At 41.5% G+C, this 17,487-nt stretch overlaps 1 protein-coding gene across 3 annotated transcripts in view; it reads right to left on the bottom strand.

Annotated features, from left to right (window-relative positions):
- The window catches only part of SLC44A1 (solute carrier family 44 member 1), a 178,813-nt gene that overhangs the window by 160,778 nt on the left and 548 nt on the right, over positions 1–17,487 (bottom strand). For all 3 annotated transcript variants that reach the window (XM_046675582.1, XM_046675573.1, XM_046675567.1), the window contains exon 2: positions 17,337–17,487. In XM_046675582.1, coding sequence (XP_046531538.1) covers positions 17,337–17,372 — 36 coding nt within the window. In that variant the 5' untranslated portion in view covers positions 17,373–17,487. The remainder of the gene's footprint in view (positions 1–17,336) is intronic.

The following is a 17,487-nucleotide window of genomic DNA, read 5'->3' as shown; positions in this document are numbered from 1 at the left end:
AAACTTTTAACATGATTCAGAGACAGACGGAAGAAAGTGAGTTGGAAGAAAGAGATGATACAGATACAGAGGAGTGAACTTAAAAGAAATGCACACACATATGCACAGAGATAAGAACAGACAACGCAAAACCAAAAAAGAATATCGAAGAGAACAAAACAAAACCCTAGGAAATTAAGAACTCACAGCAGAAATAAAAACGTAACAGATATACTAAAAGAGAAACTGAGGAAATCTACCAGAATATCATGTAGAAGACAAGTTCAGAAATGAAAGAAAAGATAAGAAAATTAAAGAACAGGGGAAACAAATGGGAAGGAATCAAAGAAGAACTCAGGAAAAATTTTCCCAACTGCAAAACACAAATTTCCAGATTGAAAGACCCCACAGCATGATAATAAAAACAGATCCACAGAAGGCGCATCACTGAAAAATGACAGAACATGTGTTACAAGGAAGAGCCTAAAACAAGTTTAATACAAAAAATCAAGAACCAGAATGGCATCAGATTTCAACAGCCACCCTGAAGCAAGAAGATAAAGGAACACATTCTAAATTCTGAGGGAAAATAATTTCCAATCTAGAATCCTACATGCAGCCAAATATTAAATATGTATGAGGTAAGGATAAAAACATGCAAAGTATCAAAAAATTACCTCATATATCCTTTCTCAGAAAGCCACTGAAGGAGGTATTTTACCAAATCAAGAGAATAAACCAAGAAAGAAAAAACAGCACAGGAACACAGATGAAAGAAATCAAATGTTTAAATAAACAGAGGGCCTGGCCCAGTGGCCTAGTGGTTAAGTTCATACGCTCCACTTCAGTGGCCTGGGGTTCGCAAGTTTAGATCCCAGGCATGGACCTAGCACTGCTTGTCAAGCCACACTGCGGTGGCATCCCACACAAAACAGAGGAAGATTGGCACAGATGTTAGCTCAGCAACAATCCTCAAGCAAAAAAGGAGAAGATTGGCAACAGATGTTAGCTTAGGGCCAATCTTCCTCACACACACAAAAACAATAAATGGAGAACAATACCACATTCACAGATTGGAAGACTCAGTATTACTTGACAATTCTTCCCTAATTGATCTATAGTTTCAACGCAAGCTAAATTAAAATCCCAGCAGGATTCTTTTTTGTAGATATTGACAAGTTGATTCTAAAATGTATAAGGAAAGGCACAAGAATCAGACTAGCCAAAATCGTTTTTCAAAAAGAAGAAAAAAGTTAGCGGTCTCACACTACCTGATTTCAAGATATACTATAAAATAATCAAGACCATGCAGTATTAGTGTTAAGACAAACAGATCAATAAAACAGACTAGAATGTTCAGACATAGACTCACACATTTATGGTTGATATTTGAAAAAGGCACAAAGGCAATTCAATGGGAAAAGTATAGCCTTTTCAACAAATTGTACTGGAATAAGTAGACACTCATACACAAACAAACAAAAACCCAACCTATATCTCAAAATGTACTCGATTACACAAAAATATACTCAAAATGGGTCATCGAACTAAGTGTAAAATATAAAAATAGAAAACTGTAGGGCAGTGTGTTACCTAACAGCTTGGTTGGGGGAGTCATCTGAGGACACAGATATGAACCAATTCTGTCATGTTCGGCATCTCTTCTCACCCATGCCCTCAGAGATTCTTGAGCCTTAAATGCCTGGTGATCTGGATCTGTATTTATGCTATGCCAAGGATTATGGGGAAGGAGCAGAGATAAGTGACTGTGTTCAACCCACCACATTGACCAGATTTACTGGTCTCATTCCAAACATACAGATGTTCTGAACTCTTTCCAGAACTTTCAGTGTGAAGGCAGAATAGTTTTCTTCATCCAATTCTACTTCACCTTTTCTTCCCTCATTCTCCTTACACAGATCTGCAGAATAAAGGAAGCCACATAGCCATTTAAAAAAATATATTTTTTAATAAATTTTTTAAAAGTACATGGGATCCAGATAATTGAGAATCCAATACAAGAAAGATTAAGGGAACGCCCGGTATGATGCGAAGGGAGATCTCAAACTGACAGCTTTGCAGAGGGCCTGAAAAGTGGCCAGCCCAGATTGGAGCTATGGGAAAGATCTCGTCAGGAAATGGAAACTGAAAGAATACCAAAGGTATCTGAGCTGACTCAAAGAAATTCACACAACCAGGCAAGAATTTAGAGGCCGATTAGTCATAAGTGCATAGAAAACTACATAAACAGCAAAACAAGACAATTATTATCTCCAAGAGCAACAAAAGATTATGTAGGAATGATGAAATATTACAGGACTCAGCTGTGAAGAGCATTTACAAATTCATAATGTAAAGATGGAACATTGATCCAAACAAAATTAAATATGTCTACAGCAGAAAGACAAGGGGGACTGGAGATATGTAGATGGGATGGGAGTGAAGAATGGTGTTGGAAGAGAGCTCAGACTTTATCTTTCAGAGCATAGGCCAAAATTAATGCAGAAAACTAAACAATGAGTAGGTAGCAATATAAGCAGGTTAGAGATACAGAGGGGAGAAGCAAAAGATTTACTTCAAAGATTTAAAAGTAATGGCCTTAGGGCAACAGAAAATGGGGGAGAGGCTTCAAAAAACAACAATCCTGCTAGAAACGTTTGACTCTTTAAAAACATATGCATGAATAGCTTTGATAAAAATAAAAATTAAATAAATAAATCAAAGTTTAAGAGGGAAAAAAAAAGGGGGGGCCCAGAATAGTACAGGATCCAGAATCATGACATTTAGAAATGGTTATATAAACTAAGGGTTTTTAAGTTTAAAACACACACACGCAATTTGGCACACATTACAGGGGTGATTTCAGCTGTCTGGTTATTCTGTCTACCAAGTGCGTGCAGAATCAGAACCCACAATAAAGTGACATGGACACAAAGCCCAGCTGTGCAAAAAAAGAAGAAATTTCTAGTAAGCGCCTGAAAGTAGAATTAACTGTCTCAGGAAGCAGTGAGTTCTCTGCTGATGGAGGCATTTTAGCAGTCCAAACAAAATCCACTTAGTGGACTTGACACTTCGGTGGGCTGGACCTTAGACCGGTTAAGTCCCTGCCAGTTGTGGGCTTCTGTAAGAGAATTCCACATAATAATCCCCTGTGAATAAGCACCATCCTACAGTAAGACTAGAAGCACTGGTAGGTGAAGAAGCTTAGGACTTCGGACGTGTGCTTCTTTTCTTCTACACCCCCCCCCCCCACCTCCTTTGAGCTTTTGATTTTTCCTTTCAAAAGTCTTAAATATATTTACATTTGATTACAAATCACCTAAAATATTTTTAGAAGCAGATGAAGTGTAACTACTTAAAGAGTAGAAGAGAAAATCCATGTGTGAGTGGGAGAAAGCTGGAAGAGAAACAAGAACGACTGACGTAGTGGTAAAGAGACGAACTGAAGAATCCACTCCGGGCCCGTGGTTCACTGGCTGTGGGACATTAAACGGGTCGTACTACCCAGTTAGGTATGAGACTCTGGGACCAGGACGAGAGCACTGGGGCCTCCTGGCAGGGTGAAAGGGCAGAGATCGTGACTCAGTCAACAGATACAGATGAGCAGCAAGAGAGTTATCAGAAATTAGTGAACAAGAAAAGAACACTTCTGTTCTACTTTAAATAAAGTTCTAGAACCTTACACTATCAAAGAACAAAAATCACATCTTACCTTAACTGTTGGTCATTTCAACATGGAAATAAAAATATTAAACATATTACAGGTACCATCTTTTCTATGGGACCGCCTCAAGAGCCGAGTGACTTGTCTCTAGGCTTCAGGAAAGCTTTATTTTCTACTCAAGGACAGTATTTTTTCTTTCACGCTGTGTAATAAAATACTGTCATGCCTACAGATACAATAAATTTATCCCAAAGTTTACTGAGCTCCATCCTCCCTAGTTAAGAATAGACATGGATCATACTTCAAAAATCATGTCCGTGTTCCCTTAGGGCACTTCTGTATTTCTAGCTCTTCGTTTTAAAAATTAGTTTAGAATCTACCAAGAAATTATCAGCGCTTGACACACTGTAAACCAGTGTAACTGCCGGCTATTTAAGAAACAGAGATTCAGGTGTGGTGCTCTGATGCTCTGTGGAAGCCCCTACACCTCTCTGTTCCGTCTCCCTTAACAGATTGTCTTCTTCTAGAGGGAAGCTCTCATTCTTGGCTGAATCCAGGCCTTAGCAGCCTGAGGAGCACATCAGTCAGTAAATGCTGAACCAAACCATACCATGGGATCGGCCTGGAATTTTCTCTTTATTCTACCGACATTTTTGATTCTTTTGCTTTTTTCTTTTCAGTGCCTCCCCACTGCCCTTGGAGCGTCCTCACTCCTGCGCCCCAGTCACAGGCAGGGGTCGCTTCTGCAGCACTGCTCTCCACCCTTCCGGTCACAATTTGAACAAAATAAGTAGGATCTGCAGCTCTACGCACTGGGCTCCTGGGCAAGCACTGAGAGGACCGGCCAGAAGAGCTTCCACCATGCGTCCTGCACTGCGGGCTAGAAAAGAAAAGGGGGGCAGAAGGGGAGGAACCCTCCATTCTCATAAATCCATCAACCAGTCCTGATTAGCTAGCACCAGCTTAGATGCTGATGAGGCCCAGAGGTCTCTAACTTACGACGTACTCTTTTTTTCTCCTGACTGGCTGCTATTAATGTCTTCACCAAGACTTCATTATAATGTAGGAAAACATGCTGACAAAGTCAGGTTCGAAATCACCGAATTAACGTAAAACATTTCAAATAGTAGCTTATTTTAATTTTCAGGTTCATTCCCATTTCCCTCCACTGACAGGTTCTATTTGTTTTAGTAGTAATTTTGACAAGTATCATTAGCATCATAAACCAAAGTTTTAGTCTCTGAATACCCCGTCCCCCCACCACACTTATTCAATAAACACTTATTGAGGATGTATTATTTGCTTAGCCCCTATAAATCACCTCTGTCCTCAATTCTTTCTCTAACAAAAGATAGTGGGCATTCCATGAGGAGGTCCCGTCTCCAGATGGCCATGTGGAGTGGGAAGCGATAAGTGTAACCACCCTTGAGTCTGCGGAGCAGAGCCGGAAGGAAGGAGGAGAAAACTCCCAAGTGCAGACAGTTGGTTCCCTCTCACTGTTGGCCCAGCTGGCCGGACAGCAGTTCCAATTCTAAAGTTTCAAATGTGAAGGATCCTTCTGTAAGCCACTTACCCTTCCCTAACTTAGTGGAGACCTCAAACCACAAACCTGAGAAACACACACTTTTAAGTTATCATACTATACTCGAGTGACCTGAAATTTAGTTACATTATTTTGCCATTATTTTGAAGTTTGTGATGTGCTCAAACTCAGTTTCAGATCTGCCGAGCGCTTCCTAAGAGCTATCTGATCCAACAGTATTCTTGTTGCTCCGCACGCACTTCCGTCCTCACTTAGGAGCAGGGAACTGAGAAGGAATATTTCAAGCACTGTTTCCCAAAATGTGTTCTGCAGGAAAACAGTTCCTCAAGATGGAATGAAAAAAAAAATTTTTTTTTAAGGATAAATAAATTCAATGAAGGCCAGTTAAGCAAAATTAAATTGGTTTCCTGGGGGCAGGGATGGGCAGTGTGGGGCAATGAGCCTTTAATATGCTAATATGCACTAAGACTCTAAAATGGGGGGGCGGGGTGGAGAGGCGGTATGGAATGAGCAAGAACGTCCCAAGGTTTTCTGACCTCAGAACTCTTTCCTGGGGGGACCACCTTGCAGCCCTGGTGTCTTGGGAGCTCATATTGGGGAAACCCTTAAGGTACTCTTACATAAGTCACATTTTTATCCTTAATGTGAGGGCATGTGGACCACCGACAAGGAGCACAGAGCCTGGTAAGCAGCAGGTCACAGGGCAATGTCCCTTCCCACCCAGGCAGCTCCCTGCTCTGTCTGCCTGTCACCATCTCAAGAGAAACATGTTTCCACTCGGTCTTGGCTTGCTTTCTCACATTAAACTGGAAACTTTTTTAAAATTATCCCCAAAATTAGAATTGCATTCAATTTTAAAATGAAGTTTCTTTATTAAAGTACTATTTCCAAACTTTCATAACTGAATCTGCTTCAACCACAAGTGTCTATTCCAAATCGTTCTCTTGATGTAAAAGTATGGCTGGTTTCAAAACATATTTTATATGCTAGACTTTAAAACTTGATGTCTTTAGAGTTGTCTTCCAACACTTGATTTTTCAGAATTGTCCTGAAAATACAAAATCACATGTAAAATAGATTTGAAAAAACTTCAGGGCTTAGCAAGCAAGGGACAAAACTCTGTTAAATAGGCTGAGTTTTTGAAGTGCAATTTAGTAAAAAAAAAGAAAAAAAAATTCCAGCTTTTGCGCCGGTGGTGAAAATCTCTGCCTTTGTAATTGGATCCTAACGTGCATGCTAATCATTTACGCTACAGAGTCAACTTCACTGTGACCATTTTCTTCACCCTTTCCCTTCTTAGTGCTCTCCAGAGCCTTGTTGGTACTCAATACTAAATAATGTCAGCATCAATTACATTAACCCTTTCAGAAGCCATGGATCTCCAAAGACTAAATATACATTTCTTATTTAAAACTGTATTCCCGAGAATCTGAGTTATGAGGAAAGGACACAACTGTAGTCATATTTAGTAAACTTACTGATGTGATAGACTTGTTCAGACTTAAGTTTTTAGGAGAAAGTGTAGAAGGGCCCAAGAGGAGATGCACAGCTGTCAAGGGTCCCTAGAATCCGAGGTTTATAACCACCAGGTACGCAGACCACAGACTGCTCCAAATTGTCACACTCTGACCTCTAGTGTGGGGTGCACTGATTTAAAACCAACACCCCCCCACAAACACAACACTTTAAAGGGAGAGTAAACAGTACACACAGTCTCTGGAACTAAGTGACAGAAAATGATATCCGAGATACATTTAAGATACCACCATTTAAATGTAGCAGCTCTCAGTGCAGCAGAGGGATGAGGGGAGCGAACACAGTGCAGCAGGAAACACACCAGCTCTGAACCACTCCGAGCTTTACACTCCTGGGGGGCACCTCGGGCAAGCTGCCTAAGCTTTGTGAGCCTCAGTTTCCTAATCTGTAAAATGGGGCTGACACTGGTACCCATTTCAGAGTTGTGAGAATAAAATGAAATTTATTACATGAGAGCAGACAATTGGGGAAGGAGGGCAGGGAAACCCCCAGTTAGTGACTGTTCATCTCTAGTCCCTGTGCTCGTTTCCTACTTGTCTGCTCTCATATTTATGCTCTTTCCTCCCCCTCAGAGCCTACTCACCCTTAAAGCATCTCCTCCATGTGCATATGACTTAAAGCATCTTCTGAAATCCACTTCTGGGTCTTCCACTGCTCATGGGAAATTGCTACACGGGAGTATTAATATCAATATCACCTCAACTCAGTCTACACAAAATTAAATTCATCTTCCTCTCCCCACAACTAGTCTCCGTCTCAACTCCCATGTCTAACAGAATAAATTCAATTGAATTTTATATGAAGAAAAGAAACTTTTACACCAGAAATATGATGTTTAAAATTAAACTCTTTTGTTATTTTAAATAATGCCACATGGAAAGATTCTTGCATATAGCATTTACTATACTTTTGGATTACTAAATAAGGAGTGTTAACTTTTTTTACCGGCTTTCAATGTACGTCATCAGTGTCCCAAAAGAGTCATTCCAACTTATCCAGCAAATCAATAAAGTATACTTGAGTCAAAACCACATGAGCAATTAATATCACTCTGCTAGGTTTTACCAAAGTTACAGGTGTAAAAGGGAGTCTTTGTGCTTTGAGTTAATTTGCTTATTAGCAAGACTGAACATATTTACATATTAGCGTACTATTTCCCCTTCTATAAATTAGCTCTTTGCTGCAGAGATGCATTTTTTACACTGTGCGAGCTCTTAGCGTCATAAAGATATTCTAAACAATGACGTGACTCTTCAGTTTTATTACTGCTTATGCAAAAAAAAAAAAAACAAAAAAAACAGGAAAAAAAAAGAAGTTAAACATGAAAAAAAAAGAAAGGCACTCTCTTTTTCCTTCTCTATCCGAGTATATTCCACTTCGTATTATGGCTCCTTTAGTGCATCAGGGAAGGACGGGAGGAGAAGGAAGAAGAAAATTTTAAGGAAAAAGAAAAAAAAATGAGTACCAATCAGACAGATAAACACATACAGAAGTCAGAAGTAAGAATAGGTAGAAAAGGAAATTGAGAAGTAAAGGGGAGGTTATACTAACCCTCAAGGTTCTCTTGGGGACCACTGACTGTAGGAATACTAATTAGCTACTTAGCCATTATTTCAACCTTAAATGCTCTTCTTTCTCCTGAAGCTATCTTGGCCTCAGAATGGGAAAGAGGCCGTGGGGGTGGGGAAAAGAGAAAGACAGGAGCTCAGCGGTGGCCAGAGCAGAATCCTTGCGGGAATAGGAAAATAACTGTGTGACTTTCAACCAGGAACTGTGAAAAGTTTTATAATGGAGATAGAAGCAAAATGTTAGGAAACACTATAAAAGTGTGATTTTATAGGCAGAAGAAAGTGGCAAAACTGTGTAGCAGATACTATTGGCTGCCTACCCAGTCACCATGCCACCCTCTGCATTGCTGGCAGACTCTAATTTTGTTCTGGTTTTGCTCTGCCCTCCACTTGACTCAGGGAAATCCTGGTTAGTCTAAGCCAATTACCCAGTCTTTTGCCTCCCCCTTGCTAGAGGGTGTTTAGGGCTGAGCATGCAGCCCTCCCTAACTCCTACTAAAGGAAAACCACTAGAGATTGTCAGCTCAGCAAAAGGAGGTGGGAGAGCCACTTCCGTCTTGGGATCAAGAGGGAAGCTAAGTGAGGAAAAGCTACCTCCCTTAAAATGACAGAGAGAGAACTCAGGTCCTTGTTGACATCATCAAGCCACTGAACTAGCCAACCAGGAAGCCACCCTACCTCTCACTTACCAGAGATAATCTTTCCTTAATGCTTGAGCTATTTAGATTTAAGGTGTTTTTTTTTTATTTCTTACAGCTGAATCATCCTAAATTGTCCATAACGAAAAATCTTACACGATCATTGTTATCATCACATTATCACAACGCTACAAAAAGAAAAAGGAGCAAACTTTAATACCTTCACTGCTACTTGAACATTTTAAGTAACCACCAATTTTTCCATCTTTTTGCTGTTTTCCTTATTTTACATTATATAAACATATCAAGAAATCAACACTTATGTTTAACACTTTTCAGTATATCTGGCAACCTTAAAAATTAGAATTAAAATAGATTTTAAGAGTTTCCTTACTAAATAAATGTCTAAATATTTGGTTCTGGGATGTTGTAGAGAGCAGCTAAAAAGAGTAATATTACTATTTTCAAAAGAAATAAATTACAGCGGTTTATCAACCAAATGTTTTTTAAGTAAATCCTATTACACAAATGACATGAAATCAGAAAAGAATCCAACGGGGGGAAAAACTAACACTCTCCTGTTGAGTATATTAAAACATACTGAAAAATGCAAATCTTTTTCAAAAATTACCTTTTAGAAAAAGCACTAAGTTTGATACAATGCATAAATTCAAAATTGGTATTTTATGCTACGCTATATTCCAAATACATGAGAAAACAAAAAGCACTAAAACAGAAGAAATATTACTGTACTGGAAACTTTAACCATTTTCACAGAGTGAATTCCCACAGCAGAAATAACAATGTCTCTTTAATGATTGAAATTTTCACCAGCTCAAACACTTTTTCTTTATAACACTACACATAAAGTCCCATCCATTTGTGCCTGCTATAGAAACATCAGCACTGTAAATCCAACTGGCCGTTACTGGAGCGGACCAGTCTTTTCCCATCCACCTTGACCCCGTAACTTACACCTCTATGAGTACGCGTGCTTCACAAGGAGATGCACAGCGGCCACAGACAAGCTGCTTAAGACTGCTGCTGAAAACTCTGTTGAGACTCTCCTTCGACTGTATTTATCCTTTTTAACAATTTTTGTATTGAATTTTAAAACACGAGAATTGCTGAAGTAGGAGTTATCCACATCCATCCATAGAAGGAAAGAGAGTATTTGTTAATTTGTTCAAATATTTCACGAGCACCTACCAACACCAGGTACCAGCTAAGCAGAGAGACACTGATAACAGCAATGAACGAGCAGATGGTCCCTCTCTTTATCAGATCAGTCTGGACCGGGGGACAGTAAACATTTTCTGTAAAGGGCCACAGAGTACGTATTTACGCTTCTGGGCCATAAGGTCTCTGTCACAACTAACTACTCACCTCTGCCATTGTAGTAAGAAAGCTACAGACGATATACAAACAAATGAGTGTGGTTGTGTCCCAATAAAACTTTATTTCAAATTTCGTATAATTTTTATGAACTAAATTTCCCATGCAATAACGTTCTTCTTTTGATTTTTTCAACCACTGAAAAATACAGATACCATTTTCAGCAATCTTAGCTTGTAAGGGCCACAAAAACAGGGGGCCTGCAAGGCTGGGCCCATGGGCTGTAGTTTTGCCAATTCCTGATCTAGACATTAATATTAACTGTATAATTATTTGTTTATTGCTTTAAGTGCTCCAAAGGAAAATACATAAGGCTATGAGACTTTAATGAGGAGACACGGCCTGGTTTGAAGAATCCAGGAAGCTTTTCCCAAAGAAGTGACTTGTAGGCTGAAACTTAAAGGATGAGTATGTAGTAGCCAGCCAAAATCCAGGGAGAAAAGCAGAAAGCCTTCCAGACTAGTGAACAGCGTGTGCAAAAAGCCCTAGAAGAAGAAGGAATACAATCTACTGAAGAATCTGAGGCTGAAGCACAAAGACTAAGGAGAAGCATGGCATGAGATGACAATGACACTAGAGAGAGACAAGAGACCAGCCCACAGAGTCTTGTTGGCTAGGGTCAGAGATTCCGGCCTTTGTCCTAAGAGCAAACGAAACCATTAAAGGGCTTCAAGTAGGAGAAGGACACAATCAGTTTTGGATTTTTTAAAGATCATTAAGACCACAGTATGGAGAAAAATTAGAAGGGAATGTAAATGAATACAGGGAGATTTGTAAGCAAGGTTCTGGCCAAAGATGACAGAGGCCTAGACCAGGGTGCCGGCAGCGGAGTTCAGAAGGCAGAAGAGGCAAGATGTGGAGACTAGATGAGGAAAAATGAAAGGCAGTTTCTCTACCTGCCTCAGGTTTCCAGTTTCCACACTAAGACATTGGTACTATTCAGTGAATCAAAGATACTGAAAAAGACATGTGTGTATGTGTATATATGTGTGTGTGTGTGTCTACAAATTTTGAGTTTGGTTTTTGACATGCTGAGTTTGAGTTGCCTATAAGACATTCTAGTGGAAGTGAGAAGTAGTCAGTCGGATATAAGGATGAGAGCCCAGAAGAGAGTTTGTTTCAATTCAGTAATTCCATTTGAGAATTGTCCGCATACAGATTGTAATTGAAACCATAGGAGGAGATGAAATTACCTAAAGGGTATGGAAACGTGGTTTCCAACCTTGGTGGCACATGAGAATCACCAGGGGAACTTTAAAAAATTTTGATGCCCAGGGGCCAGCGGAGTGGCACAGCGGTTAAGTGCGCACATTCCGCTTCCCCGGCCCGGGGTTCACTGGTTCAGATCCCGGGTGCAGACACAGCACCGCCTGGCAAGCCATGCTGTGGTAGGCATCCCAAATATAAAAGTAGAGGAAGATGAGCAAAGATGTTAGCTAAGGGCCAGTCTTCCTCAGCAAAAGAAGAGGAAGATTGGCAGCAGATGTTAGCTCAGGGCTAATCTTCCTAAAAAAAAAAAAAAACAAATTTGGATGCCCAGATAGTACCCCTGGACCAATGGGATCAGAATCTCTAGGAGTAGGACACTGGCACCAGTGTTTTTTAAAATACTCTAAGTGCTTCCAATGTGCAGCCAAGGTTGCGAAGATAAGACGACTTCAGACATTAAGACTTAACAGTACCACAGACAGATCAAGAGATTAAGAGACTAAGTAGGTTTCTAGTCCCAGCTACCTCATAATGTATCTCTCTGACCTCAGACTACTTCATATCTCTAAATTCTAGTTTAGCTCAACAGAAAAGAGAGATAGTAGGACTAGTTTATCTCTAATATCCCTAGAGTTCCAAAAACCTGAGCCAAAGTGACAAAATTCAAATATTTCTTTCTTTGGGAGGTGGGGGGATAGGAAAACAACTATTAACCAATTACCAGTAGTAGAATATAGAATGTATTTTTATAAATAACTATCCTCCCAAGCCAATAACATTTCTAAATGATAGGATTAATACATCAAATAGCATTTGATGGTATTTTCTAGGCCTGGGAACATTGTAACTGGACTATATGATACTATGTTGTTCTGCTGCTGGTGGAAGCCCAAAAATGGCGGCATGAATTTAACTTGGAAATTCCTTGATTCAAAATGTTTTGAGCGGGCCTTTTCTAAACATAAAGTGAGCTGCAATTTCAGATCTGGGAAGCATGCACGTGAACACAGAAAGAGAAGCCCGGGACCCGGCTTCAGAAGACCTGGGTTCAAGTTTGGATCTGTCACCCCAGCCAAGTGTCCTAACCTCCAAGTAACAATTTCCTCAGCTGTACAACAGAAGCAAAGTCAACTTTAGAGTTACTGTAGACATCAACACATGAAACTGGCTGTGAAAAACACCTCCACAAAAAGTATTACCGTTTTTACGTTCTTTTCCAGCCAACTTTAACATTAACCCTGATTTACATATTTTGAGGAGCGGATCTTCTATATGAACAGCACAGTATTCAGAAGAAAAAAAAACTGCCTTCATGTCATTACTTTTTGTTCCAGTGACAGCAAGTCTACTTTGCTGGACATATTTTAGTGAAACAACTTGGTCTCTGTCGGTAAGTCCCACTACACTCTTCAAATTTCATTTTTACTATCTGACTTGAAATTCCACAAAGCACAATGGGACTATAGTATTATTAAAATTCTGTCAGGGAATAGTTAACATTCTCAAAAGTTAACCAGTGTTTGTGAACCACCTGGTAGTTTTTCATTACTTCTAAGACAAGATATGAGAGCTAGAAAAAGACAGTTAAATATATAGCTCTCAATCTGAAGACTCCGAGACAAGACAGTAGACAAGCACAATTTCTCCCGAAGTCAGACAGACAAGGGGCAGTTTGTTCAATCAGAAAGATTCTCCTCCATCTCTCTCACAATTTCTAAGGTTAGAACCAAAGGACACAGAACTTCAGAGCACTTGCAAAATCTCCTGGCCTCCAACGCACGCTGTGAGAAATAATGATCCAGCCATTAACGACAAACTCTCAGGGCAATTTGCTAAGTAATCTTTCCAAAGCCTCCTTCATTCAAACCGGCTTGTCAATGGGAAAGAATATTTCATAAATCTGAAGATTTACAAGCGAACTTTGAAGTTCAACATTGCAAGAAGAGAAATTATGTCAGGTTATAACAGAACAAACGAATTATGGAGAGTTGGGAATAAATTTTAAGAGTCTTAGGGAGGATTAGTGCTGTAAAAAGAAACTCAAGACTATCTCACGTTTTTGTTCCCTTCAAAGAGATTTTTAGGCAAAGGCTATCATGTGTTGGCTTGTTTCGAGCAATTACTAATATTAGCAAATACCTTGTAGTGGTCACTAATAAAAAGCAAAACATAATTAAGAGTTCTCTAAGAGCCCTGACTCACTAGACACTCTTTTTTTTTTTTTTTTTTTGAGGAAGATTAGCCCTGACCTAACCACTCCCAGTCCTCCTCTTTCTGCTGATGAAGACTGGCCCTGAGCTAACATCCATGCCCATCTTCCTCTACTTTATATGTGGGACGCCTACCATAGCATGGCTTGCCAGGCAGTGTCATGCCCGCACCCGGGATCCGAACCGGTGAACCCCAGGCCCCTGAAGCAGAACGTGCGCACTTACCCACTGCTGCACCACCAGGCCAGCCCCTCCTAGACACTCTTAAGATTCTTAGATATACATACCGGATACAGCACAAATTATTTTGCCAATAACTTGCTCCTTCAATAATAAAATATGAGTTGGTATAGAATGTGACATTTATCTATGATCTAAATCCTAAAACAGGATAATTATTTTGATGACATGTTATGATATCCAGACACTACCCCAGAAATGAAAATAATACCAGGACTACAAGAGATGAAACAGTTTGGAAGACCATAAATTCTTTTATGAGAGTCTACAACATCGCAAGAGACTATGAGAGAAAATAAATTGTATCTCAAAAGTGAATCCCAACCACAAAAAGGAAATATACTATATTTACATTGATAAAACCTGCAAGGGCTTTAAAATTGCTGATGATACCACTGAGAAAAGCTAAGCTGAACTGCAGATTACCTCAAAGCACGTTGTTTTGATGTGCTGTGCAGGTTATCATTAGAGTTTGCAGACAAGCTCTTTTAAGACGTTATAGCCACTGCTCCAACTAAAATATAAGCATTGAGCAGAGTAGCAGGAGAAAAGGAAAAACCTAGCCAATTTTGCAAACTGAGGGTACCACTGACAGAATAGTAAGGAATGTGGAAAAGGCAGGTGAATTTTAACCTAAACAGTTCAAATTTTAGCTTAGAAGAGGAAGCCTTGGTGGAATTCCTCAACCAGCCCATGGAAGTGAAATAGCACCCAGGTCAGGTCGGATTCATATTCAGTGTTATTTGGCAGCCAGATGTTCAAATTTGCATGGATACATTCTGTTCATTGACTATTGCCAAGCAACTATTACATACAAGGTATAGCGAGGCACTGCAATGGATACAAAGATGGGGAAAACAAAAGCAGTTCCTCTCCTCAAGAAGCTTGCGATCCAGTAAAACGGATGAAAGAAACATATTCTGCCTGGAAATAGAACGGGAGCCTCAATGGAGGTTCAAAGTGATGTGCAGGTTCACAGCTGGAGAAGATGTGGAGTTACATCCCTATTTTGTTTCAACACGATACAGATAGATACTATATTATTCTAAAACTGGTGATGCTCCTGAAAGGAGCATGAAAATGCCAACAGATTGGTAACATTTCACAAATAAAGAGTGATGCCAAAATCTCAAATAAGAAAAAAGAAATGATGACCAGCTCTTTGGCACAAAACCTGTTCCTCAATGCTCCACTGAATACTACAATTTCCTAAAGCTGAACTTAAAGGCATGTGACAGCTGCTGATTGGTTATTGGAATCCGCACAAAAAAATGCACCCCTCGGGGTGCATGACAAGCATCTTGTCTGTAGAACATGGCATGAAGGAAACAGTGGCTGCGAAAGGAGGAAAAAGCAAAGAAAATGTACATGACAGCATTCTGAACAGTACAGTGTGGAGCTAGTCAAATGCAAGACCTGTTATTAAAGCAGACTTTGGGTCTAGCATCCACGCCTCCCAAATTTAATTGTTCCTGCACTGAACAAGCCATCCATAAACTATCAATACTTTCCTGTCTTAAAGGCATTTCAACACCAAAAGAGGATGTAAAGTAACCTAGTTCTTAAAAAAAGGTAATATGAAAGATACTTTTTTGGTGAATATTTCAGTAAATATTAGATGAACCGCACCCAACTAGATCCTCTCGCCGCACCTCGCCCCCTCCCCAAAATCCCTAACCAGTTGGAAGGTATTGTGGAATTCCACATCCTTATCTTTTAATATGAAAACCCTGGTCTATCGACCTCTCCTTCATAACACCATCATGTATAGTTTTTCTTTGCTATTCTAACTCAATAGAAAGGTTTGACTACCTAAACCAATCAGCCTGATTATGATCCTAGTAGGAAAAAAAAAAAAAAAAAAAACCCACAAGGGTAAGCAAACACCCAGAGAAAGAACTGGACGAACAGGATGGACATGTACTTCATAAAACATAAATGTCCTCCATTCATCAGCAATTCTAGTCATTTTCTCTCGAACAGATCTCAGATTTTCAGAACAAGTATGCAGGTTATTTAAAACTGAGTTATATATAGTCATTTAGCAGCAGCAAAACACTTCTGGCATTATCACAGATGCTAGATCTTTGGAGGAATTTTTTTTTTTTTCCAAACTAGGATCTTTCTTCACCAAGAACTGGCCAGCCTTTATTTGTAAAAACAAGAGCTCTTGTCTCCCCCCAAAACAAACAAATCAAGGCCCACAGTTAAATTCTACGCTAATGAAACTGTGAGATTACATGCCAGGCGTTGTCAGAGCCGATTTTTCATACCCCACCACCAGACAGTTTGATGCAGTATTCCTGATTGCTTTTTATCGTATTTGTAAATACACTCACTAATCCACTAAATTAGGTAATTTACAAACAGGTCCTCTCAGTTATTAGCGGCCAGCAGTCAAGTCCTATTACATTTGATCCTTATACAGTTGTCTAAACATTTCCATCCAGGTTAAGGGCTCGGATTGGCAAGGGAGAGGGAGGTTAGCGAAATTTGGATGGGGGCAGGGTAGAAGCTGGGAGAAATCTCCGCATCTCAGCAGCCCTCAGCGACAACAGTCAGCCAGTGCCCACAGAAAAACTAAATTCGGCACCTCTTCCTCCTGTTACACTGGCAACAAAGGGAGTTTCCGTAACGCTCCCGTCACCCACCAGGTGCCCAATCTCCTTCCCAGCCCAGTCCCGGCGCTCCCGCAGGGGCCTCGGTGTGCGAAGAGGCCGCGGTGCCCGGGGTCAAGGCACAAGCGGGGGATGGGGTGAGACGCGAGCGGGTGGGATCCGGGAAGTGGGCCAGGGATGGGCTCCAGGACCCGCTTAGACACTTGAACCCGGACGGGGGGCGGCGGGCAAGAGCCAAGAGACAGAATATCTAATGGAGCAGAAACTGGAATAAGGTGGGAGAAGGGTGAAGAGCCCATGCTCGGAGTACTCCTCCTGGGAGCACAGGAAATAGTCGGTAGATCGGGAGGTGGGAAGAGAGGAGCAAGGCCCGGAAGACAAGGGACGAGGGTGCCACCTGGGCAGAGAGAAGGCGCCTGTGTTGCCTCTACCTGCAGGCGGGTGGGACGGGCCGCTCAGGTGTGACCGGGAGGAGGAGGCCAAGTCGGAAAGGGGCTGGGGAGAGCTGGGGGCGCACCGGGGACCGCGCAGAGGCGCCTGCGGGTCGGCAGCCGCGGAGCCAGCGCGGGGGCATCGGCGGGACAGGCGGGAGGGAGAAGCGGGGATGGGGGTCTCTGGAGCGCACGGAGGGCTGAAGGAAGGCTCGCGGGTAGCAGGAGGCATCCGGCGGCGGGCGCCCGCGACGCGGGGCGGGGGAGGCATCCCGGCGGGCGGCCGGGAGGCGGGGGCCCCTCACCTGCGCGGCGGAGGAGGCGGAGCTGCAGCAGCCCATGGCCGGGCCGGAGGAGCCCGGAGGCGGCGCCGGGCGCGCAGCTACGCCCCGGAGCCCCTCGGCATGCGAGCCGGCGGGCGCCCGGGGAGGGCGCGGCCTGGCCCCGCACGGCTCG

Source organism: Equus quagga, chromosome 1, assembly GCF_021613505.1.
Source record: "Equus quagga isolate Etosha38 chromosome 1, UCLA_HA_Equagga_1.0, whole genome shotgun sequence".
In the NCBI taxonomy this organism is placed as follows: Eukaryota; Metazoa; Chordata; class Mammalia; order Perissodactyla; family Equidae; genus Equus; species Equus quagga.
This window is presented reverse-complemented; position numbering and strand designations above follow the sequence as displayed.